At 46.6% G+C, this 24451-nt stretch overlaps 2 protein-coding genes across 2 annotated transcripts in view; one reads left to right on the top strand and one right to left on the bottom strand.

Moving 5' to 3' along the window:
• The window catches only part of LOC146181079 (PP2C-like domain-containing protein CG9801), a 42339-nt gene extending 36791 nt beyond the window's left edge, over positions 1-5548 (bottom strand). The window contains exons 1-2 of the mRNA XM_084576244.1: positions 5416-5548; positions 4391-4770 (exon numbers count right to left, since the gene is read on the bottom strand). Coding sequence (XP_084432370.1) covers positions 4391-4530 — 140 coding nt within the window. The 5' untranslated portion in view covers positions 4531-4770; positions 5416-5548. The remainder of the gene's footprint in view (positions 1-4390; positions 4771-5415) is intronic.
• Positions 5549-5568: 20 nt separating this feature from the next.
• LOC146181078 (poly(A)-specific ribonuclease PNLDC1-like) lies at positions 5569-22558 on the top strand. Its single transcript, XM_084576245.1, has 3 exons — positions 5569-6687; positions 7550-7744; positions 21831-22558. Exons 1-3 carry the CDS (start codon positions 5764-5766, stop codon positions 22284-22286), a joined length of 1575 nt encoding a protein of 524 aa, XP_084432371.1. The 5' UTR covers positions 5569-5763; the 3' UTR covers positions 22287-22558.
• Positions 22559-24451: the final 1893 nt, after the last annotated feature.

The following is a 24451-nucleotide window of genomic DNA, read 5'->3' as shown; positions in this document are numbered from 1 at the left end:
AGGCGGAAGTGAAAGCGGACAGAGAGAAAGAGGTGCCGTAGTAGAGGGCTGCGGAGTAATTTCGACCACCTGAGGATGGGAGGAAAAAGGTAGACCACTCTTCAATACTCTGCTGCCCGAGACAAAAAATGCCTCTCTACATGCAACACCTCAATTGTAGAAGTAAAGACTGAACAGCCCTTTGCAGCCATCATGACCAGTAAAAGTTAAAAATGATCAGCGCTACTCATACGATGACGCATGCATTGGAGTCAGAGTTTGTCTGCCATCTGCATCTCTTGCACATAACTTCAGCTGCTAGGTGCATCTCTCAATTGCTTTTACCATAGGTTCCTGATCAGAAGACTTTTAAAGAGTGAAGCCGCTCTGTGGGTCACAGGTAGAAAGTCGCATATGCACCTTCCAGACACAAAGAATGCCTGGAAGGGTGGTTCAGTTCCTTCGAACCTAACATCTAACTGTCCAGAAATCCTAATAACACAACCATCACCAAATCATGATAGCACGTAACCGGGAATTTGCAAGCATTTACTTGAGATGCATCGACTTGACGTTCCCACTAGGGCTCAAACACAACGGCACAACCAATCAACTGACACAACACTGCTCTATGGCATAATGAAGTGCTGTTTCCTGCACCCTTTTCCACCATCAACAAACACTCCTCTCCCCTGCCCTTTCCACCACTTGCACTATCTGGCTATCTATAACTCTCTTCCATCCCAATGTTTCTTGAAGGAGGGGGCAAGACGAACAGGTTTTCTTTTAGGGCACACATGATGTTGATGTAGCTCGTCCTATAAGTGTTCCTGACACGAACAGGTGCTTATCCAATGTCAAACTTGACTACACAGCTCTTTCATCTACGCCCACTTTCCTTGGCTTTCTGCGCAGTGCCAGAATTCTTCTTCCCTCGAATTTCCTCTAAAATGTGCAAGAAATCGAAAAAAAAAAAACTATTTTACAAGTCGCAGAAGTGTAAGCCAAAGCAAATTTATTCGTTGTCTCCTTGCACATTTCTTGGTGTTGGGTTTTCCAAGGATGCCTGTGTACATGCTGATGTGCACGGTCATTTCATTATGCACTAAAAAAATACATCAGTAAAAGAGGTAGCATTATAAACGCCTTAGCTGGTGTGTTGGAACGCACACACGCATGAGCTAATTCTAATACATTTGCACGTATATACATTTTTTTCATGAAAAAGCTCCTAATTACAACACTGCTTGCATTGTGACAAGCAGCTTACCAGTTCACCTTCAACTGCTATCACTATAGATGTCATAGGCAAGGCTTACACATGCACACACTCACCTAGTTCATTAAAAAGGAACAATGCACAATAACTTAAAATCTTGCAAAAAGGTTCCTGCAGATCTTGCAGTGGCAGAGAGACCCACTGTTATTAAACTGTGGGGACTTAAAGGTCGGACGACAGACGAAAGCTGCACATGCAGCAATCGCTCACGTCTGTGACCTGACAAGCTGGCAGCCGTAACAGCTGCCATGCTTGCCACACCAGAACCTTTCCCCGCGCTCTCCAAACATCAGCTTCAACATGGAGACAGATGTTCAAATTACATTCTTTTGATACATATATATATATTTTTTTTCATTTCTCTGTTTATCATGCATGCACTTCCGGCATCTCTAAAGTGGGCTCTAGCTCTCAAAAAATTGCACCGTCATATCAGCCACAGAACAGTAGATATTCAATTAAATTAAGAGACGGCGCTGGATGCAAGATGTCCGTTAGCTTCCTGTCGGACCTCGGCCGTAAGCACGTTTCATGCATTCTCACAACTGGCAGCTTCAGTTAAGGGCACAGCCTACAAGTTTGGCACAAAAAACACTCTAAACAAGAGGCAAGGACACCTTACCAGATGGGTCCCAACATTTATCGTCACTCAGTGCAGCGATGCTAGGTGTAGAACCCAGTTTAACAGAAAACAGTCAAGATGGAACGTTTTTCCACGCTTCAGAGAGCAGAAAACTAAGAGACGAGGAACTTATCAGATATAATATGTTAGCCGTTAAACACAGGATTAAACATGAACTAATTGTTTCGAATGCATCGCAAAGTTGAGAATAGAGAATAACGACTAGACAGCACTCTGATTATACCTACAATATAGCCTGCTAAATCTTACTAGCAGTCGACAGGCATATGTCATAAACTTAACTTGAAGTACATAATAATAATTGGTTCACAGGAAGCGAAAGGTGCAGTATCTGTCACACTTGTTTCTGTGGACACCTGAACCCTGCCATAGGGGAAGGAGGAAAGTGGGAGAGAAAGTGGAAAGAATAACTTGATTGTTTTCAAGCACTAATGCTAGACAAAACAAAATGCGAATGTTTTTGAGCAAATGCAGTTAAGTTACTAAGTGGACAGACCCATTGAGACTGCCTTGCTCGTGGTTTTTAAGGGACCTCAGCTCCATTCAGGCCTTGCTCGAGGTGCCGCATCACTCCGATGTATTTCTCAGTCAAAGTATCCAGAAGCAATAATGACCAATAAAAAAAAGCAAGTGCCAACAATAGCCATAAGCCGAAAAGTAATACGAGAAGAACTGGTTGTAGCAGGTAATAGTGAGTACCTGCAAATGTAAGCGATTTTCGCTGCAAATTACAAATGGAAACAGCTCCACATTAATACCGTTCTAACATAGAAACTTCGAAGAGTAAATGCCCGGGTGGATTGGTAAATCTGTGTTATGTTATGAAACAAGAGTTTCCTGGTTCATTCCTTTTACCACCTGGCTACTTTGTTTATTTCTGTGATGGCTTCTTAAATGAGTTCTCAAAGCATGTTTAGAGCCATGCTTTGAAGAACTTTCTTTGTGCTTTACAACCTGCAATTTGGCAGTCTTAAATGCTGTAAACTCTGCACAGTAAGCACGCTTTCCGGAGAACAACTTCCCTCTACTCAAGAACCTTTTTGAAAAGAGCCTTCGTGACCCAGAAAACAGAAATCTCCGTGCACACAATGACAAGCGTGGCACTTGGCTTAGAAGGAAGTGTCAGTTGTTACAAGGGCCCTATCAGTACGACCCTGCAAGCTTATCGTACAAGTGTGAAAATGCACAACTATAAAAAGTGACACAAACTGCAAAACAGAAGATGTGTTGTCCGCGCACACTTGAGCTCTAGCAGAAAATCCGGGTAAACAGAGCCCATCAGAAACAGTACAGAGATGACTCCCCGCAAACCTAAAATGGTAACCTCACCCGAGATGGCGTTAAAAGAGGAATGTTAACCATTTTTTCCACAATCAGCAGTTCGCTTTGAGGCTTTTAAAGCACGTTAACCAAATCTGTCAAAAAAATACAAGCGCCAAGTTGATTCCCAAAATGAATAAAATACAACCTCAAAATGGCTTTTATTAACATATTGTTCGCCTCTAGCTCACCTGTAACACCCCTCCTAGCAGCACATTGGGTCATGAATGTTACAGAGCCACTATTTAATATAAAATTCATACCTGAGGTTCGAATATTCAAAGGGGGAGGAGGATAAACTTATTGTTGTCGACAAAAAGCAGCAGATCCACGAATTAAGTGGCCTTGAGCTCGTGGCGCTCTGCGTGTGCGACTCGGGATTGAGCAATGCACAAAGGCAGTAGGAAATGCCACGTGCTTCCGACACGGGCGAGAAATTATTTCACAACCATTCTAAGTCGAAACGTAGCGAACAGAATGAAACAAGCGTCCTACCCGCGTTCTTCTAAAATGCAAACCGCGTGCTCGGTAATACAACGCGCCCATTCATTCGTTCACCTTGACAGTTTCGTCACGTCTTTTTCCGCGAGCGCTTGCCGCAGCAGCCGAAACGTCGGGCCGCGCCTGCTAACGGTGTCGGCGCTGGCACGCGCGCGCGGCCCGAATACCGATCGCGATTTCTTAAGAAACGGCCCTATGGAATTTGCAGCCCCCACCACCCCAAAGAATCGTTTGCGATAAAGCGCGAAGAAAAGCCAGCAGCAGAAAAAAAAAAAAAAAAGAGCAAGACGGTTGCTTGGCGGCTATTTCTCGCAGCGCGGTGTACGGGTGTACCACCACCTTCGGGTGTCCGCATTAAGCGGCTACTTCCGAAGCGCCGTTATATATATGTCGGTTAACGGGAACAACCACCAGTGCGCGGGCGAGGTTCTCGACCCCGGAGCAACGAGATGCCTACACGTCGCGCACTGACGTCGCACCATCAGCGCCTTTTAAGCCCCGCCGCCCTCCCGACAACAAATCAACGCGCGCCGAGGAGACCGCGTATTATTGCGGTCGCCCGGCCGCAGGCAACACCACAAAAGCGGTCAACGCTGGCACGGCTGGACTGGTTTCCAACAACGGAACACCGTTTTGTTTACGCGCACATGCAGTCCATTCACACTCACCCGTTAAGATAGCGCTGCATGAATGTGGCCGTCGCCGAAGTGGGCGACGGGCACTCGGGCTTGGGATCGGCGCCCGCGCGCTCCGTGCCCGTCGACAACTGGCGCAGGAAGTCGGCCAGTTTGTCCCGTAGGGTCGGCATGTTGCCTTGGTCTGCGTGCACGCTCGATCCGGTAGCGCAGCCCTCCTTGAAGACAACGACGACGGCTGCCCAAGCTGCGGCGTCGACGCCGCGAGCGCTGCTTCAGCCAGCGGCGCTACGCATTTCCATCGTGAGCCGCTCCTACGCTGAAAGCACGCTGGACGCGCGGCGCACACGCCAGGCAACCACTCACGACGACGAAGTCGGCGCCGCACTGGTGAAACGGTGGCTGGTCCAGCGCTACGGCAGCCGCACCGACCACAACGCCGACCGAGGACGCACGCACGAAGGCAAAAAAGAAAACAGGCATAAATGCGCACTCGAGAAAGACGACGATATATCTGCTCTCCTCCTCGTCACTGCCACGGCCACTTGCCGACGGGCATTGACTACGCTTTCCACAAGGCTCCCTCCACTTCACGTTCTCTCTCCACCACCAAAACCACCGCCTCCGTCGTTGCACCCCTCTCTTTGCAGTCTCCGCACGCAGACTGGAAACAAGTGTGCCTATTCTCGTTGTTTTCCAAACGCAGCGGTCTTACTAGCCATTCAGCGTAGATGCAGCGCGTTTATTTTATATCTCTCGCGCAGTTGTTATGCCCTCCACTACGTCAAAACATCACAATCGCAAGCATGCCTTCTTAGCGCTGTAAAACAACCCCCCCAGAAATTAAAATCTTTTAGTTTACCACTAGCGCCGCATTGCAATTTATAATCGCGTAGATGCGGCAGAATTGTGAACTGCATGTACATACAAAATAGAGTTAGTAAAGAAAGGCTGTTCAACGGCACTTGCAAACTGTATGCTTCTGACACTTCTACCTCTACCTACCGCCACATGATTCAGGAAGCTTGTCGGAAACCTTTGTCTACTGAGTCACCCACCTTCAAGTTTCTTGCTTTCATTAACCCTGTCGCTTTGCTCAGAGCTAGTTGATAGGCGAGTTCCGCTTGTTGTCGCTGTTCCATGGGTTCCACTGAAGTGTTGTACACGGAGGAATGGTTTAGTGGTTTAGTATCGTTTTCCGGATGACGTCACGGCTGCTGAAAATAAAGACGGCGTTCGTGCGTTCGTGCGTGAAGTCACGTGTGTGCGGTACTGTACATGTGCGATTTTCAAAGCGTAGCTTTTGCCGGCGGACACTTGTGACGGCAGACGAGCATTTTATTCGGGCGTAAAGCGCAAACCCTGGTGCGTGCTTGGTGCGTGTACTGAGGAGCGCCATTACCGACATGACAGAGGTGACGGCGTGCAACTTTGAAAGCCTTGCTCCTGAAATCGAGGCTGCGATCGCTGGTGCCGCGTTCGTGGCCATCGACACGGAGTTCACTGGCCTCGTGAGCGGTCCAGATGCCACACCGAGTCTTTTCGACAGCATCGAAGAGCGCTACGCCAAGCTGCGTCACACCGTCACGAACTACTATGTTTGTCAGTTGGGAATTTGCACCTTCACTCAGGTACCCGGCGAAAACGTGTACACGGCGAAGGCATTCACCGTCTATCTGTGCCCGCGTGCATTCGGGAGTGTAGACCCCGAGTTTAGCGTCCAGGCGTCTTCCGTGGAATTTCTGTGCCGGAATGGGTTCGACTTCAACAAGTGCTTCTACGGAGGTGTTCCTTACGCGAACAGGTCATTCCGGCGAGCTCTAGATGCGTACTTGCTTAACGAACAATATCTGGAGAAACCGGGCCTCTCCAAACTGTACGACTCGGTGCGGCACTGGTTGAACAACAACGACCGCTCGAAAGGGAGTAGCGACAACTCGCTGACTCTATCGCCACACGACGACTTGAGCATTCCAGTGCTCATGGTAGATCTGAGGACACGTTTTCCCGGCCTCGAATTCGACGTTAAGCCCGAAGGGTTGAGGGTGACATTGCCTCCCAATTGTGCGCCGACAAAAGTTGCCACCGACGGTCGAGCGCCGACAGAAGCGGAATTGGTCGACGCCGTGCGTGGCTTCAGTCGCTGTTTCGAGACGCTGGTGTCCAGTGGCAAACCGATAGTTGGCCACAACATGCTGTTAGACCTGCTCATGCTGTACAACCAATTCTGCGAGCCGTTGCCCCCGACCTTCGCAGAACTAAAGGCGGCGTTGAGCGCAGTGTTCCCGTTGGTCTACGACACGAAGCACATGTCGTTACAAATACGGCAGGTGCGTTCTTTCTGGGATTCAACTGCTTCACTTCCCTGTTGCTGGCTTTTCTTGTCTTGGGTTATTGAAATTGAAAGCTGAATTGAAACTGCTGTTAGTTTTGCAGGACAATTTGTGAGTTCGGGTGACTGAAAAGAAACGACATTTACTCCTGTGCACGTCGTTCATTGTGTCAGTGCTGTCTCTTGCATGTTGTAAGACAAGGTTCATTTGTTCAATGGGTTCATTTGTGGCAGTGCCGCCTTTCCTTAGTATTTGTGGCAGGAGACACCATGTCTCCGGCTTATTTTGTGCCCTCTGCATAACTGGCATGACTCTGAAGACCATACCAAATTATTGCCACTTAATCGCCTTGTACCACTTATAGCACTTTGTGTAATACACAGAAACTTGTGTCACTTGCATAGAAAGACATTCTTGCGCTGTAGGCTGGCCGATTGCATAAACAATAGTGCACAGAGTTTAAGCGGATTTACGTTGTGTTTCACCTCCTCAGCTTCCTTCCTATGAATTAGTTGCCTATAGAGGGCTGATTTTACCTAATAATTCTGAAATCGGTCCATGTTACGCTTGTATTTCCTGTCATTTGTCACTGGCTGAAATGGCTAGTGCGGTCTGTCACCATGACCCTCTACCGTGTGCCGCCAAGGCCCATACGCTGATTGGTCCCAATGTGGCACGCCCATGTGGGGACTTCCAGCACGTGGTGTCGCATATCGTCATCAAGGCGATCTGGGCGCGCACAGTGGTGGATCATGCTATGCTAAATCTCTAATAACGTGGAACGGACTTCGTTTCAGAATCCTTGTACTGTATCAGCTCAGGTGTTTCTTTGATGTTGCTGCCTGCTTGCATGGTGCAGACCTCCAAATGGATGAAGACGGTTCTGTCGGGCGCCGACCTCTTCTCCGTGCACAAAGCCCTCACTGATGTGCTGGTACCATATGCACCGATTGTGAAAGGAGCTCCCGCTGGGTTGCGAGCGCACGAGGCTGGCAGTGACGCGTACGCGGCAGGCTGCGTCTTCATCAAACTGGCTCATATACTGGCTCATCTGGTATGTCTCATCGTATCCTTACTAGTACTTTCTTAAATGTTGACCTCTTCTTCGACTCAGTATTTGTTTAAATGAGTTGCTTAAGTGACCTCTTCTTCGACTTAGTACCTATTTAAATGAGTTGCTTAATTTAAATGGAATGAGCCTAGGTTTATCCTTCGCAACAACAACTTTGTTATACTCATAGCTGGTGTTCGTTCTGGTGGTGTAGTGCGACAGTGGCAGTAGCCTTACAACTGCGGCGCCCCAAAGTGGTTGCATTGCATACCACTGAGTAGGGAAATTGCAAAAGAAAAAAGAAAAACAAGTGTGGTGTGCCGTATTGCTATTACCACCACACCCCCTAATTCTGTTGTAGGTAGCAACTTAGATACAGCATTATCATTTATGTGAAGTTTAAAGTATAGGCACTTTGTGAAATTTTTGCAAACTGTGTGCAGGAAAATGTGCGCAGCAGACTGTGAATGTATTCTGCATTACAGCTTTCACATTCATTTGCTTAGCAGTAAGAAGTGTTGTTTCATTGTGTTGTGAAAGGATGCTCTCGCCTTAACTCCCGACCCTCCGTCTGCATCCTGCACAGCCCCTGCCACTCTTGTCTTGTCTCCTTTCCACCATGATCCTGTTTCTAGCATGATTGCAGCCAACCTGCAACCCGATTCTGTCGACACGCTCTACAAGCTGTTGCTTTTTTACAGCTAAATTTTTGATTTTGGGAGCAGACCTTTTGGCCAAACGTCTGTTGTAGCCCACCGCATCGACGCCGGCGACGCTGCCCCTATTCACAAGCGACTGTACCGTGTCTCTCTTTCCGAGCGCCAGGTGATTCAACGTGAAGTCAACAAGACGCTGGCCGACGACATCATTGAGCCTTCGAACAGGGCCTGGGTTTCACCTGTTCTGCTAGTAAAGAAGAAAGATCAAAGCTGGAGATTTTGCGTCAACTATCGCCACCTCAACAAGTTCACCAGGAAAGATGTCTGCCTTCTTCCGCGCATCGATGATGCACTTAATTGCTTACATTTAGCCAGCTACTTTTTCTCCGTCGACCTTTGCTCTGGCTACTAGCAAATCTCCGTCCTTTATGACTCCTGACGGCCTCTACCAATTTAAAGTCATGCCTTTTGGCCTATGTAATGCCCCTGCAACTTTCGAACGGATGATGGGCGCTTTGCTGCGCGGCTTCAAGCGGACGACTTGTCTGTGTTACTTAGACGACGTCATTGTTTTCTCATCCACTTTTGACAGCCACCTCTCTTGCCTTTCTACCATTCCTATTCCACTGTGCCGACCTTCAACTCACTCCAAGAAATGCAGTTTCGGCCATACGGAGATTAAAGTTCTTGACCATTTAGTGAATGCTGCTGGTGTTCAGCTTGACTCCGATAAGATTCGCGCCGTTCATACTTTTCCCACGCCACATTCATCTAGTAATGCGTGAAGTTTGAAGGCTTGTGTTCATATTTTCGTCATTTCGTCCAGAACTTCGTAGCCCTTGCTCGTCCTCTCACCGCCCTACTGAAAAAAGATGCACCTTTTTCTTGGGGCCCTGACCAAGCTGCAGAATTCTCCGAACTTATCGCTGCTCTCACCAATGCACCCGTCTTGGCCCATTTTAATCATTCAGCCCTTACCGAACTCCGCACTGACGCAAGTGGTCACAGCATTAGAGCTATCCTCGCTCAGCAACTTCACGGCCGCACCAGGGTGATTGCGTATGCCAGCCGCCTACTATCTAGACCAGAACAAAATTATTCTATCACAGAGAGGGAATGCCTAGCTTTTATTAGGGCTTTTTAGAAATCCCGTCCTTACTTTTTTGGGTGGCCCTTTACTGTTATCATGGACCACCATGCCTTGTGCTGGCTTTCTTCACTGAAAGACCCTACTGGACGTGGCGCTAGGGTTCCAAGAATACATCTTTTCCATGGTTTATAAGTCTGTTCGCCTTCACCAAGATGCAGACTGTTTGTCCCGCCACACTGTCGATCCTCCCAGCTCTACGGACTGTGACATTGATGCATGCGTCCTGTCTTTATCGGCCTTTACCCACATAGCCGACGAACAGCGCTTGGACTCTGCGCTCTGGTCTATCATTGATCGTCTGATCACCGGCCAGTCTCATCCTGCCCTCGCCATGTTCGTACTCCAAGGGGACGCACTATACCGCCGCAATATGCGACCTGATGGTGCTGAGCTCTTGCTCGTCATTCCGAAACATCTGCGCTCCACCATCCTGGAACAATTTCAAGATGCTCCCACCGCTGGACATCTTGGCATGTCCCGCAGGTATGACAGCGTGCACCGACGTTTTTACTGGCCGGGTCTCTATCGCTCAGTCCAGCATTATGTGGCCGCATGTGAGCTGTGCCAGCGTTGGAAAAAACCATCCGTATTGCCATCTGGACACCTGCAGCCAATCTCCATCCCGACTGACCTGTTTTTCCGTGTTGGTGTAGACTTGCTTGGACCCTTCCCAGTCTCTGTCTTGGGCAACAAATGGATCGTCGTAGCAACTGATTATGCTATGCGATTCGCCATTACTCACGTGATCCCAACTAGCTGCGCTACAGACTTCACTGCTTTCCTCCTCCATGACGTGATACTACAACACGGTGCCCCTTGTGAACTACTCACGGATCGTGATCGCTGCTTCCTCTCCAGAGTAGTTGCCGAACTACTTCGTGTGTGCACCGTCCGCCACAAATTTACCGCCGCCTATCATCCTCAGACCAACGGCCTCACAGGACGCCTAAACCGTACGTTCACAGATATGTTATCAATGTTTGTCTCCGGCGACCACCGGGATTGGGACATTAGTCTACCCTTTGTAACGTTCGCCTATAATTCTTCTTGGCAAGATACTCCTGGCTACTCTCCCATTTATCTGCTTTTTGGATTACACCCATTACTTCCCTTTGATACATCGCTACCCGCTACTGATGTCGCCACTAGTACTTACACTCGTGATGCCATCTCCCGTGCTAATGATGCTCGCTGCATTGCTCGAGACAGACTCTTTGCCTCCCAAGGCTCCCAGCAATCCCGTTATAACAGTTGCCACTGCGATGTGCACTATGCTCCAGGCTCTCTCGTTCTGCTCTGGCTCCCATCGCGTCAGGTGGGCTTATGCGAAAAACTTCTACCACGCTACACAGGCCCCTACCGTATCTTGCGCCGAGTCATTGACATCACATATGAAATCGAACCTCTGAACACGAAGTTGTCTGCATCACGAGCTTCCGACATTGTGCATGTGACACGACTCAAGCCGTGTTATTTATGCCCTGCTTCGTTTACTTGAACGCACCAAAACTGTGCTTCTGCGGCGGGGGGTAATGTTATCTGGTGTCCCAAGTTGGTATTCAGCAAGTGAAGAATGAAGTGTCTGGGTGGGTGAGCGAAGACGAAGTTGAGGATTGAGTTGAGCCGTTAAGCAGCGCCCATCAATTCCGGAGTTGTGTTGCCCATTGGTGCGTGGTTTCCACTCGTAAGAATATGTTGTGAGATTATGCTACAAATGACAAGACCTTGCCTCATTTAGCACAATTCGAGCATTACAGTATCAAAGAAACGAGGCTTTATCATTTTAATTTGTCGTTGAAAATCAAATAAAAACAACTGAGGCGACCTCTTGCTGAGAAACGCTGCTACTATCATTGTAGTACCCCATGTGACCACATCTCAGGAATTATCACTGATTCTCATAAATGCACACTGTTTTGTTTTATGCTAGAAATGCTTATCATATTTTATATTTTATGCGCTCTCCAGTGTGCTTTTAAATAAAAACCACCACTTCTTTCACATTGCTAATGGTATGCTTTCAGCTTTTGTCACTAGATGCCGCCACAGTGTTTTGGATTCCTTGGATGAAGCTGTGATAGAGCCCACTAGAACTTTGGTCGACGAGGGGTATGTTACTCTACCGTAACAGGTTCGAATGTGGAAACTCAAATGTATGCTACTCTGCACTAAAAATGTCTGATTACAGTCTGATGGGTGAAAATTTTGTTTTTGGTACATCTTTTTTTGTCGACCACCAGGCGTTATTGCGGTCGCTGCTCATGGTTTACAGCATCGGGCTATATAAAAACGGGCGCATGCAGTGATTGAAAAATTCTCGGTAAAATTTTTCTACAGCTTTTCTACCAAAATCTCTGTGGCACCGAGCACTTCAGACAGCAATCTTTTCTTTGCGCTGAAAAAAAAAATTATGCCTAAATTCCAGTGTTCTGTCCCTTTAAGGCTCATAAATATGAAGGGATTATTTGAAATCATAGGCTGACTGCACACCCAGTTGATAGGGTGTGCATATCTTAAAACTGTGCATCAGGATGCATTCGTTCTGATGGGTGGGAACTAAACTTGTGCCAGAGCTGTTATCAGAAGACTGGGAGTGGATATGGTTGCTACTGAGTAAAGGGCTTCCTATACTCCATTTCATACATCAAGTGCAACACTGCCAAAGCTAGAGCTCTTGTTTGCGCTCCCCGCATCTGCGATGAAAAGTAGTTGCTATTCTTGACGAAAGGAAATAATAGTTGCTTTGTCTGCAAGCTTAATACATCTTAAATTCGCCATCAACTCCATAAAAAGCACCTCTTTTAGAAAGGAAAGATCAGATTCGGTGAATTTGTATGTTTTGTTTGTCGTTTTGGTTCATTTTGTGTTTCCGCTGCCCCGCAACCCTGCCAGCAGTGCGCTCCGCAACGCAGCGACCTCAGCTGCCTCATCGGAGCAGATTTTTTTTCTATAAGATCCGCACTGCGAAGATGTCGTCGAAACAGACTATTGCAAATGAGTATGCTTGGAATAGAGCCCGTTTCCATAGGAACCACTCGGCCACGAAACAAGCGCATAGTGATACGCCTCCATTTTTTTTCTTGCGGACTGCTTGCGTAGCTTTTGCTGCATTGCACCTGATGTATGAAACAGAGTGTAGGTGATAAACAACTAGGCCATTGGCTTTATTATTACCCTTATAATTACTTTATATAAATAAAGTTTATTCTCTCTCCGTCTCTCTCTTCGTGAAAAATTGGGAGGTACTTCTTGGTGTTTGTCTCCTTTTGGGAAGGTGCCGTTCACGGTGTAAGAATAATTTAGGTGCTGACACTCGCCGCTCCCCGTAGAGAGAAGGCGCGGGCAGATTGTGTTCGCAGATGACCTTGAATCAGCGATAGTTTTCGCCGCAAGGTTACAGATGGCACTGTAGTATGGGAGCCCAGGGGCCCGCGCTGCCCGCTCGCGTTCGTTCGGAAATTTTCGCGCCACGCGCGGGGTGTACTTGCTGAAACTCGTGTGTGTGTGTGTGTGTGTGTGTGAAGGCTTCTCCGGGTTCTCTAAAAGTGTTTGGTTGTGCCTGTGAGTCCAGTGAGTGCATTGTTCGGCTGATTGGTATTCTGCTGGGATTCACTCAACGTATACCACGCCGCGGCATGTGACGCCGAGTGCAATTAGTTGCGCTCAGCCTTGCTGCGCTTCAAAATGGGCAAGAAGTGCTTTGTACCGAATTGCAAGTCGGATTATCGGACTTGTACGGAGCGTGTGTCGCTTTTCAAGGCTCCGCGTGAACCCGAACGTTTAGAAAAGTGGCGACGGGCGATTCCGAGAGCAGATAGAGTTTTGCAGTCTACCGACCACGTGTGCGCAAAGCACTTCCCGAATGAAGTGATCTCTGCAACATATCACGCGGAATACAAGGGGAACGTCCTTCTACACGCACAAAAAAAAACGGTGCTCTCACCCGACGCTGTGCCTGGCATTTTCCCGAACTGCCCAGGATACTTGACTGTGCAGCAAAAAACGAGAAAACCTCCGCGGAAACGGCAGGCTCTGCCGCCGACTTCTCACAAGCCTAAGAAGCAAGGACAGCCAGAAGCGTCGAATGCTTCTGAAGAGCTACACCTGGCCGTTGAAAATACACCAAGTTTATTGCTGGTTGACACAACGAGTTCAAAACATTCTGATGCCGAATCAACAGACGCGCCTTGTAAGAGGCCACGCTTGGATTTCAACAGCGTCGCGCCCCCTCCACGTGAAGAAGAGGATACTTTTCAATACGATACTGACACATTGAGTGGCACATGCACTGCCGACGCACCTAGTCATACAGCTGAAAAGGTAATTTCCTGTTTTAAATTCAGGTGGCATTCCTCCAGCTGCCTCATCTAAGCTCACTAGGCGCAACAAATCATGATATTGTTCTACAGTTACTGAGCGGAAATTATCGTAAAGACGATACGATTCTTCCCTTCAGTATATTTATTTGATTATAATTAATTAGCCAGGATCTCATTGGACATCTAATAGCACAGTGTGCTAGTAATCGCATAAGCTTTGCTCACTATTAGGTGGCATCCGGAAAGTGAACATTTATTTATTTAATTTCAGCGCCGTTCAGGCGTTAAAGAAGAGGTTGGTAACAGGAAAATTTTAGATTAATAAGAAATAATAAAATAGCAAGAAACATGTAACACCGACTTGTTTAAGAGAAGTAATGACATAATATAGGTGACGTAAACGAAACTTTGGCTTAGTTGGGATGGCAGAAACATTCCTGATTCTATCATATCTTTTCATTCAGCAACAAGTTTCTTCCTCATCTGAAAAAACTACGCAGCAAGAGAGATGTCATGGACCAACGCAGGATCAGCGACCCACCGAGTCCCTGTTCCTCCAGGACGGAGGACAGCAAATGACAATTTCCGCTCTGTCATGCTGTGCATCCAGCCTTAAACTCCCAAGTGAAGCCTGGGCAGTCCAAGTTTCTGACAGATTTGGAGTTAAATCTGTTGTTTTCAGTGAGCTAGAATTGCCGAAAGAGAGTAACCAGGCGCCTTTTCATAGAAAAGTACTAGAAGTAACCACATCACATAATGACTCCTTGTCAGTGAAATGTTTTGTTTATGGCCGTATTGTTAACGTACATACCATAAGTTCTGGTTTGCCCATGAATTCTCTAGCTGATATAGAGTGTGCAGTGCGGGTCTTTCATGAAATGCATGTGTGTGCAGGTGGTCCCAGTGGTGAAATGTACAATAATATACGCCCCGAGTGCGCATATATTGACAAATGTGGAACCTGGCGGCACAACAGTTGCCTACTAGTGACAGAGAGGACAAGTTGCAATGCATGTGCTAAGTTAAAAGATGTACTTCGTATTCATGCTGCACGAAAGAAAAAGAATTCTCAACTGAAACACATTCGCATTCCGGCCAGTCCATCGAAAAAAACGCGCATTGAAATGTTGCGGCGCGCCAGGATTGCCTGCTACAAGTCAAAAGTGCGGCTTCAAAAACAAAAACATAATCTTGAACAAGAATTGGCTAACTGCAAATCAAAACTACTAGAAATCAGTAATGAAACACTCGAACGCCTTTCCAGAGAAGCAAACCTTCCTGAAGCGCAAAAGCTGGTGTTGAAAGAGTGTGTAGCTGCAGGCAAAGCTCGCTCAAAAAACGGTAGAAGATACTCAGATGACTGGATCTTGCTCTGCCTTCTCCTCCATATTAGGTCACCTGCAGGATACAGATTCTTGATGGAGAGTGAAATTCTCGCCTTGCCTTCAGTACGAACAATACACCGCTACATCTCATTGGTTGGCTTTAAAACAGGCTTTGATAGTAAGTTCTTCATAGCCTTAAAAAGGAAACTTGAAAAGAAAGATGACTTCAAGCGGCACGGTATTATCATCTTTGATGAGATGCTAGTCCGTAAAAGCAAGGCTGTCAACTCAAAGACAATGACCTACGTCGGTCTGGCATCAGAGACGGAAAACAGTAGCGAGCTTGCAGACCATGCACTTGTTTTTATGTTCTGCCCTTTTGGTGAAAGTTATGCTCAGCCAATAGGTGTTTTTGCAGCAAAAGGTGCCACGAGGGGTACTATTCTTGCACAGTTGCTCCTTCAGGCAATTTTACTTATGGAGGAAGCTGGAGCAAAAATTCATGGGTTTGTTTGTGATGGAGCTTCGACAAACAGGGCTATGTGGCGAACACTGGGTATAAGTGGGTCACTAGAAGCCTGCCAGAACTCCTTCACACATCCAAGCGGCCCCACACGAAAAGTTTTTGCATTTTCTGATGCTCCACGCCTCTTTAAATGCATCAGAAACCGTCTTTTGCAACAAAGGTACCTGAAAAAAGAGGGATGTTGGATTAGGTGGGAGGACTATGCAGCAGTTTATAAAGAAGACCAAGCGAATGTTGGAGCTCTGAAGGTGTGTCCAAAAATAACACATTCCCACATTTATCCAAGCAACTGTGAAAAGATGCGGGTAAAGCTTGCCACGCAAGTGTTCAGTCGCTCGATGGCAGCAGGTATTGAATTTTACAGAAACCGTGGTGTGCGCAGTCTGGGAGACACTGAAGCCACGCAAGAATTCACATTGTTTCTTAATAATCTTTTCGATGCCTTGAACCGACGGTTTCGTCATGAAGGTGTCACAAAGCAGGGTTCTGACCTAGGCATTCTGTCACGTGGGGTAGAATGGTTGGATAACTGGGAAAAAGAGCTGCAGAGTGGAAATATCACGAAAGATATGTTCCTGACAAAAAGCACCTCTGAAGGGCTCCGAGTTACCTTGAGATCAACTAAAGAGCTTTGTGAGGTTCTTTTGCATCAGTATGAGTTCAGATACGTTCTTACAAATAAAATGAACCAAGATCCGATCGAAAGATTCTTTGGCAAGATAAGACTTGCTGGAAGCCAGAATGACCATCCTTCAATGCCAACATTTTTGCAACTGTACAATACAATGTCCATTTACAGCCTTCTGAGGCCTCCCAAGTTTGGGAATTGCTGCGTGGTCGATGAGAAGCCATTACTAGACGCATCAGACTTCAGAGCCCTGATCGAACTAGGCAGTGCAAGCAACTCTTCGCCTGGCTTCATTGATCAGCTAAAAGAAAAGCTTGATAAACTGATTCTTGTTGAGGACTGGGAATGTGAGGATGTTATCATAGTAAACGGAAAAGATACAGCGCAAGTCGTTGACTGCATTCTTTACTATGTGGTTGGATTCTTGAGCCGAAAGTTGATGAAAGCCACAACGTGCGATTGTTGCCGGTCTGCTTTTACCATTCCGGAAAACAGCTCTGCTGAAGCATCCCTGACCAACACAAAGAGCAGGGGTGGACTGTTGCACCCCAACGTGAATCTCTTTGAGCTGTTAAGAGCAGCTGAGGAGCACTTTGCAAAAAATGCCGACAGTCAGTCTGTATACTGGGAAACAGTGGAGCATGTGCTTGACACAAAGACCTTGACTTTTCCATGTGCTCAGCATAAAGAAGAGGTCATCGCACAAATTCTGCACTATTTCTTAACCATGAGAATGAGGCAGCACTGCAAAGCTGCAACCATGAACTTGAAAAAACAAGCTCAAGAGAAAAAAAAGCTTGCAAAACTTTGTTCATCCTGAATCCTGTTGCCAAGTTTAGAGAATGTCCTAATTTTTGTTAGATTTTTTGTGAATGTATGTTTTAAACAGTTTTTGCCATGTAATGTATACTTTTGTGACAGAATAAAGTATATGTTCAGCCCCCCTTTCAGCATACCATTCCTAATATTCTACACAAATGTAAGAGCACTGTACACACCACCAGACCTACTTCAGGTCGGACATTTTTTTTTCTGATATAAGAGCGCGCATTGCTCTCTTGAAATGACAGAGCAGGATAGAAAAATTATGCCCATTCATGGGCAACTAGCACAAGATATACTGCTTTGAGAGTTGTGATGGATTTAACCGTGTGACATGCCCTTCATCAAGCTGTACTGCACACGGCTTGCTGTACTGGCGCAAAGTATAACCGCCATCGCCTTAAGACTGAGCAGAAGTCTGCGTTGGGGTCGCGTGTCGAGAGAAGTTTGTAACCAAGTACATGTGTAAGCTAGAGGTGCAACGGTTCAAGGTGCTTTGAGGACGTTTATTTTGTAAAGGGGAAGATGAGCAGCGACGGCAGCCGCACCGCCAGCGCACAGCGCGAGATCACTGGGTTGACGACCGAAGCTCGGAACGGCATTTTGGCTAGCTGTCCTTAGGCTATTTCCCTGAAAATCCTACTACAATTTATTTATTTTGGCTTTAATTAGCTAACATTGGCAGGCGCAACTAGAAAATCAGTTCAGTTCAGTCGTTCAGTCGTTATACTGATATACTGTCTTCAACGTATGCTAGCTATCAGAGCTATTACAAAAACGCCGTCGAGAAATCAGTTGCACATTCATTTAGATAATCAGTCTTGTTACTGCAGAATCCCAGTGTATTCATGCCTGTGCATACTTTTCTATATACCCCGATATCGAGCGCGACAAACGAGCAATGCTTAGCATCGATAACCTACGCAGCGCGAATCCGAGAGCCTCCACCTACTAGCGCCACCTGTCGCCGGGAAACGGAAACAGCGCCGGCGGCGAACACAACCAGGACGGCACGCCGGCTGCAGTGTCATCACCTAAATTATTCTTACACCGTGGTGCCGTTCTTCGACCAGTTGTGCATCACAAATGCTAAAAGCAGCGATTGTTGTAGAAAAAGGAAACTCAGTTTAAGAATGAGATAACAGATGCAAAGGCCATCAAGTCTTTTTCCTCATTAGTACACATACTATGCTTAGCTGAGTGTCGTAATAGGTTTCAGAACTTTTTTACTCGCTTAAATGCTACTTGGCATCCACGTTTGAATCTTAAGTAAAAATAGGGAGCATCTTCAGGTCAAACCAAATGTTAAGCTCTGAAGTGCACAAATAAGCTTTCTGTTTGCTGCTAGTCTGTTCCAAATTGTTGTTTAATTTGGTCAGCCTGCATTGCTTTAAGCATCTTTACACGTTTTGTCCATTTGTATTGCCTTGTCGGTGATTTGTGCATAGTCGCAAAAACATTGGCATTGCATATAAAGGAATCAAACTGGGGATTTTATGTGTCACGAATGGAAAACTGCAATTATCAAAGGCATTTGACCTTTAAAAATGTCCCTGAAAACATAACTGGAATGCTCTAAAACTCTTTTTATTGCCCCAGAGCTGCTTCAAAATGCTCTAGTTCGCTTCCACGCCTGTATAATGGTGTACTTGTGTAAGGTTCCAGGCTTAAATATGGCTTGGCAGTCCTAGGTTTGCTACAGATGTGAAGTTTTTATAATAAAATTTCAGACCAAACCGCTGTGTAGCCGGGGGGGCACGAATGTGCATGGCAGACAAAAATGCGTACATAGCATGCATTTCTGAAGTATGAAAAAGTGCAAAACAAGAATTGGTAGTCCATGTTGGTGGCCGTTCGTTCGCGTTGCCGTAAATTAGTGCGTTTGTCGTTCGCATCATTCACGGTGCCCGAATGTTATGCATGCCCACTCGTTGAGATTTCTGCAAACGCAGCAAACTGCCGCACACATCCCTGTGATATGGCAAAGCTTTTGTTGTATGGCCGAGGTTACTATTGTGCCCCTTTCTACGTCATTTCCTGATATTAGTGATGGCCGGCCTTTTTAGTATTTCAATTTTAAAACGAAAGTGCTTGGTAGCAATTCCCGTTATGCTCACTCCTGTTATGAATGATATATTCGTTCATACCCTCCATTTACCAAGTGAAAAGTTTTGTTTCATTTGGCCTCTAAGAAGTGATCAACAGCATTGAACTCTGCGCTGCAGTTCGTGGCAGCTCTTCACTAGAGCTTTGATCCTGCACTCTTCACAGCGATAGCTAAATGTTACTCTACATTTCTTCACTATAGATTACAACAGTATAGCTCTATGTATGAACCAGTAATTTTTGTGTTGAGAAAAACTTCCCTACCATTGAGTCGGCTGCCAGCACTTTGGTGCTTCTATGCTCCCTGCACACATCGCGTGACAAACATAGACAATCATTATGTCCACTAAAGATATGAGTGGAACGCCTGCAAACGCAGTGTAATAAAGTGGCTTTAGATCGTTTTAGTCCCTTGGCCACGCTTGGATTGTTGCGTGAACCACTGAGAACCCTAGAAGGCTGAGCACCATTTTGCTTACAGTCTTTTGGTACCTTGAGGGTCTTTTCTTGGTGCATTCCCAGACAGCACTTTATTGCCAAGGCTGTCTGGCAGTTTGCTGTCTATGGCTCGTGTGTGAGGGCACCTGTTGGAAACTTACCGAAAAGGCTCTCCTGTGCAGATATGCAGCAAGCATAGAGATCTAAGAGACGGCGCACAGTAGAGAAGCCGTGCTTTAATCTTCAAATAATAAATAATAATAATTGGTCTACAAGCAAGGAAAGATGCAGTATCTGTCGCACTTGTTCAGGTAGACACCTGAACCATGCCGTAAGGGGAGGGAGGAAGGTGGGAGTTAAATAAGAAAGAGAGAAGTGAGTGGCGTAGTGGAGAGCTGCGGAGTAATATCGACCGCTTGGGGATCTTTAATGTGCACTGGCATATTGGTAGTACTATTCTCACCGTTTCCTCAGCATTTCCATCTCTTTACTGTAATAATCCACACTTAATTACTCTTGTTCCACCATATTCCAACTAAATGCTACGTAACCCACCACACAAAATTTGTCTCGTTCAAACTTATTCGACCCTCAATTAACCACACGTTGCGTCACATCAAAATTCTGGTCACTGATCGGCAGCCTTGGATGGACTTCAGCACGCGGAGACTCTGGGTATAGCGGTTCATGCCATAAAACTTGTCGGTCGAGTGCCCCTTAAAGGGACAGAACACTGAAATTTAGGTCTCGATTTTTTTCCGCCGCAGTGGAAAGATTGGTGTCTAAAAGTTCGATTCCATAACGGTTTTGTTAGAAACGCTGTAGAAAATTTTTGCCGGGAATTTTTCGATCAATGCGTGTGCCTGTTTTTATGTAGTTCAATGCTGGAAACCATGAGCAGCGACCGCGATGACGACTGGTGGTCGACAAAAAAGATGCACCGAAAACAAATATAACTTTCACTCGCCAGACAGTAATCAGACATTTTTGCGCAGAGTAACGTCCTTTTCAGTTTCACACTCAATTCTGTTACGGCACAATAACGCGTGCCCTCGTCGACAAAAGTTTTAATGGGCACTGTCATTGCTTCATTCACGAAATTGCAAACACTGTGGCGCCATCTAGTAGCAAAACCTGAAATCATACCTCTCACGGTGCAAAAGCAGGGGTGGTTTTTATTTAAGGACGCACTGGAGAGAGCGCAAAATATAATAAGTTATGGCAAGCACTCCTCGAAGAAAAAAGAACAATGTGCAGTTACGAAAATCGGCGATATTTTGCTGACATGTAGTCACGTTGATGGCTACACTGAAAGTACTAGGGTTTCTCCGTTAGATAGTGCCTAGGTTGTTTTTATGCGATTTTCAATGGCAAATTAAAATTGTAAAGCCTTTTTGATATTGTAGTGCTCGATCTGTACTATATGAGGCAAGATCTTTTCATCTCCGCCAATTTTCATCAGTGCGATTTATTTATAATTCATACACCTGGCAGACGTCCCCTACCATGCTACTTGAGAAAGCAAATTTGGATTCTTTGCAGCTCAGGAGATACCGCGAGAGGCTTAAATATATGTTCATGATTGTTCACAACAAATTAGGAATTAACAGCAGCAAGTACATTGAGCTCGTCCCGGGTCGTTCGACACGATCCTACCATTCTTTAAAAGTGAAGGAATACTCATGCCGCACTGAAACATACAAGAATTCTTTCTTCCCCCGTACTGTGCGGGAATGGAATGTCCTCAAAGCGAATATTGTAGAGGCTTCTACTGTGGAGTCATTTACGGAGTCGCTTAGGAATTCGTAACAATTTTGTAGCATTCAACATTTTCATTTTTTTTTTTTTTTTTTTTTTTTCCCCAGTGCTCATTTTGACGCCAGGCGTCGTCTAATATTGTATAATGTTGTTTCTTTTCGTCGTTCATTTTTTTTTCGGTATTGTGTGCTGAGTTGCGTGTACCTCAGGGAGGTTTTCTTTTTGTCAAAGTGTATTTTACACCCACTCCTGCTTAAGGCTTTGCAATAAAGCCAGCAGTCTTCTGTAAATAAATAATAATCTCGTGACATATTTTTGCCAGTCTTCTGTCCCTTTAACATACTCTTACTCTTACCAGGCCCTGCAGCCCACCCACCACCTGTCGTGGCGGCACCATCAGGAAGCCGTGAAGGCCTATGCCAACCGGGTGAACCTGATTCGGGCCCAGTACCACCATATCAACCTCAGCAATGACGTGGACCGGATCATCGAGACAAGGCCACCATTGCTGTGCATCCGTTCGGCTGAACGGAGCCAGGTGGAGCTACAAACTGTGCTGGCACGCTGTGGCACGGTTGACGTGCGCAGTCTGTCGCGTCAGTGCCTGCTGGTTGCAGTGGGGAACTTTGCATGCGCTCGTGACATTGTGGAGGCCTTCCGAGACGACCCCTCAGTCAAGGTCATCAAGTACTGCCCTTGGAAGCACGATGCCGTCACGCGCACTTGGTTGTGGACAGCTGCCTTCTGTGGTCTGGCATTGAGCGCGGGGTGTGCACTGAAGTTGGCGTCATGTCACCTGCCTGTTTTGAGATAGTTAATAAATTTTCTAGTCGAACATGTTTTATGCAGGCACAATCCGGCTGTCTTGCATGTGTTGACAAATGGACCTAATGGTACGATGGTACGAAAAGTGAATATGGACTGCTTTCTCAGCAGAGCGTGCCTGGCGAGTTACGCTTCTGGCTCCCATGACTTGCACGTCTCACTGTAACATACCTCTGCAGCTGTACGTTTAGTTACTAGGCCAAACATACAGTGCGCCTAACTACATCTCTAAAGACCTATTTTCAATCAAGGCAAATTGCTGCAATGTGCGCCTTGATGTTAAAATATAAAATGTAGCGCATATTTTACACTGCTGTTAAACTCGCGATTGAGGCAGTGTGGTAAAAAACAATGCCTAAGCGTGCGCATGCAGCCGCAGAAAAGTGTATATGCATGCATACGGCCAAGTTCCCCGTGAACAGCTGCCATGCATCCTGTGCAGTTAATTTTCTGACGGGGCAAGAACTCATTTATCATTATACCTGCAGTGCCATGGATAGACTGATAATTGTGATCTTCACCTTTGATGGCTTGCTGTTTACCCACATATACCACTGGCTTGGGCCAGAGCAAACTGGGAGAACAGCCAGCAGTCACTGCACACCTGCACTTTTGCTTTGAAGAATAAGGCGCAGTTAAGAGCACAATCAACACTGCCCTAGTGTCCAGACATCAGTACAAGCCATGCATATACGCCAGGTGCACGCATAGCCTATCGTTTGATGCCCCTAAAGGCGGACCATAAGTGTCTTTCATAATCTATCATGCCGCCTGTTGGATTTGCCTGCACTTGCCCAGACGGCGTATGTGTATGGCGATGTTAGGTATAGGTTAAATAAAGTGGCACATATGGAACTTTGATGACGATGTTCAGTACACAGCGCAAGAATGTTGCAGTTGGACCTTGATGAAGATGTTTGCTACAGAGTGCGAGAGTCTTGCAGTTTTGCACGAGACTTGATCGGTTGCGGCATAGTTCTCATGCCTAGACCAGGGAAGCTGATCTGTTTGTTATGGTACATGTCTGGAGTCCAGTTGCGACACTTTTTTTTTTGCTGCAGCTGTGACGATGTGCAGGGTACTGACGCATGCGCAAATGAATGACCTTGAATTGTAGCAGTACATATGTAGCTTATAAGGACAAATATTCAAAGCCCTTGAGGTTTGGCATGGCCGCTCTAAACTGCGTCCGTGGCTGAGCTTTAGGCCGCTGATCGCACGGTCAACCAAAGGATTAAACTGCACATGACAGCACGGAGAGATGCGCGGACTACATGATCTCGGTCGACATATGTCGCATATCGACATGGCTCTCAAGCGTCACCACCGGAGCGCCATATCAGATCACCCCGACTCGGGATATGCAGTCGAACCCGGATAATTCGAATTTTGGTTATATCGAGCTCACGGAATATCCCGTTGAAAATCCCATGTAAAAGTATAGAATAGCTGCGTCGTATATCGAACTACAATTTCACCGGTCATTCAATATATTGAACTCCGCACCACGCATTGGAAGACGCGCCTTCCTCAAAGATGATCGCATCACCCTCGGCCTTTTGCCACGTGACGCTTTCAAGCCATGCACAGAATGAAAGAAATGTTCGGCGACTGCTGGTCTAGAGCAGCGCCGCGGCCTTTCCCCAAAGGCGCGCGCATCTGCGGTGATCGTTTGCCACGCATCTGCAGTGATCGTTTGCCGCGCGCCAGCACGTGACGTTTGCAAGCCATGTGCACGAAGGAATGAGAGCGCTTCGTACTGGCACCATACCTTCATACTGGCAACAAGCAGATGCAGTCAATGCAGCCGTGGTGTTCAGGAGAGGGGAAACAACGCTATATAGCGAAGCGCAAGGTTGTATCCATTCTTCTGCCGAGATTTCTTTCTCTGCCCTACCTCTCTCTTTCCTGGTCTTCGTTCGCTGCAGCACACACTACGACAAGCCAGCTCGGCAAGCTTTATCTAGGGTATGTCTAGGGTGTTGTGTGTACGCGGCGGGTGACGTACGGTGCACGTGTTGTGTTGTCGTGCTGAACATATGCGGCATAGCGTAAACTATGACGGCTGCGGACATTAAGAAGCGGCCGATTTTCTTTTTTTTTTCTTTTGCGAGAGTCGAACGCCCTTGTAGCACTGAATGTGCGGCGTAGCAC

The sequence above is a fragment of the Amblyomma maculatum genome, chromosome 8, assembly GCF_055883805.1.
Source record: "Amblyomma maculatum isolate TAMU_Amacu chromosome 8, ASM5588380v1, whole genome shotgun sequence".
NCBI classification, from domain to species: domain Eukaryota; kingdom Metazoa; phylum Arthropoda; class Arachnida; order Ixodida; family Ixodidae; genus Amblyomma; species Amblyomma maculatum.
Note: the sequence above shows the minus strand (reverse complement) of the source record. Positions and strands in the feature narration are given on the sequence as shown.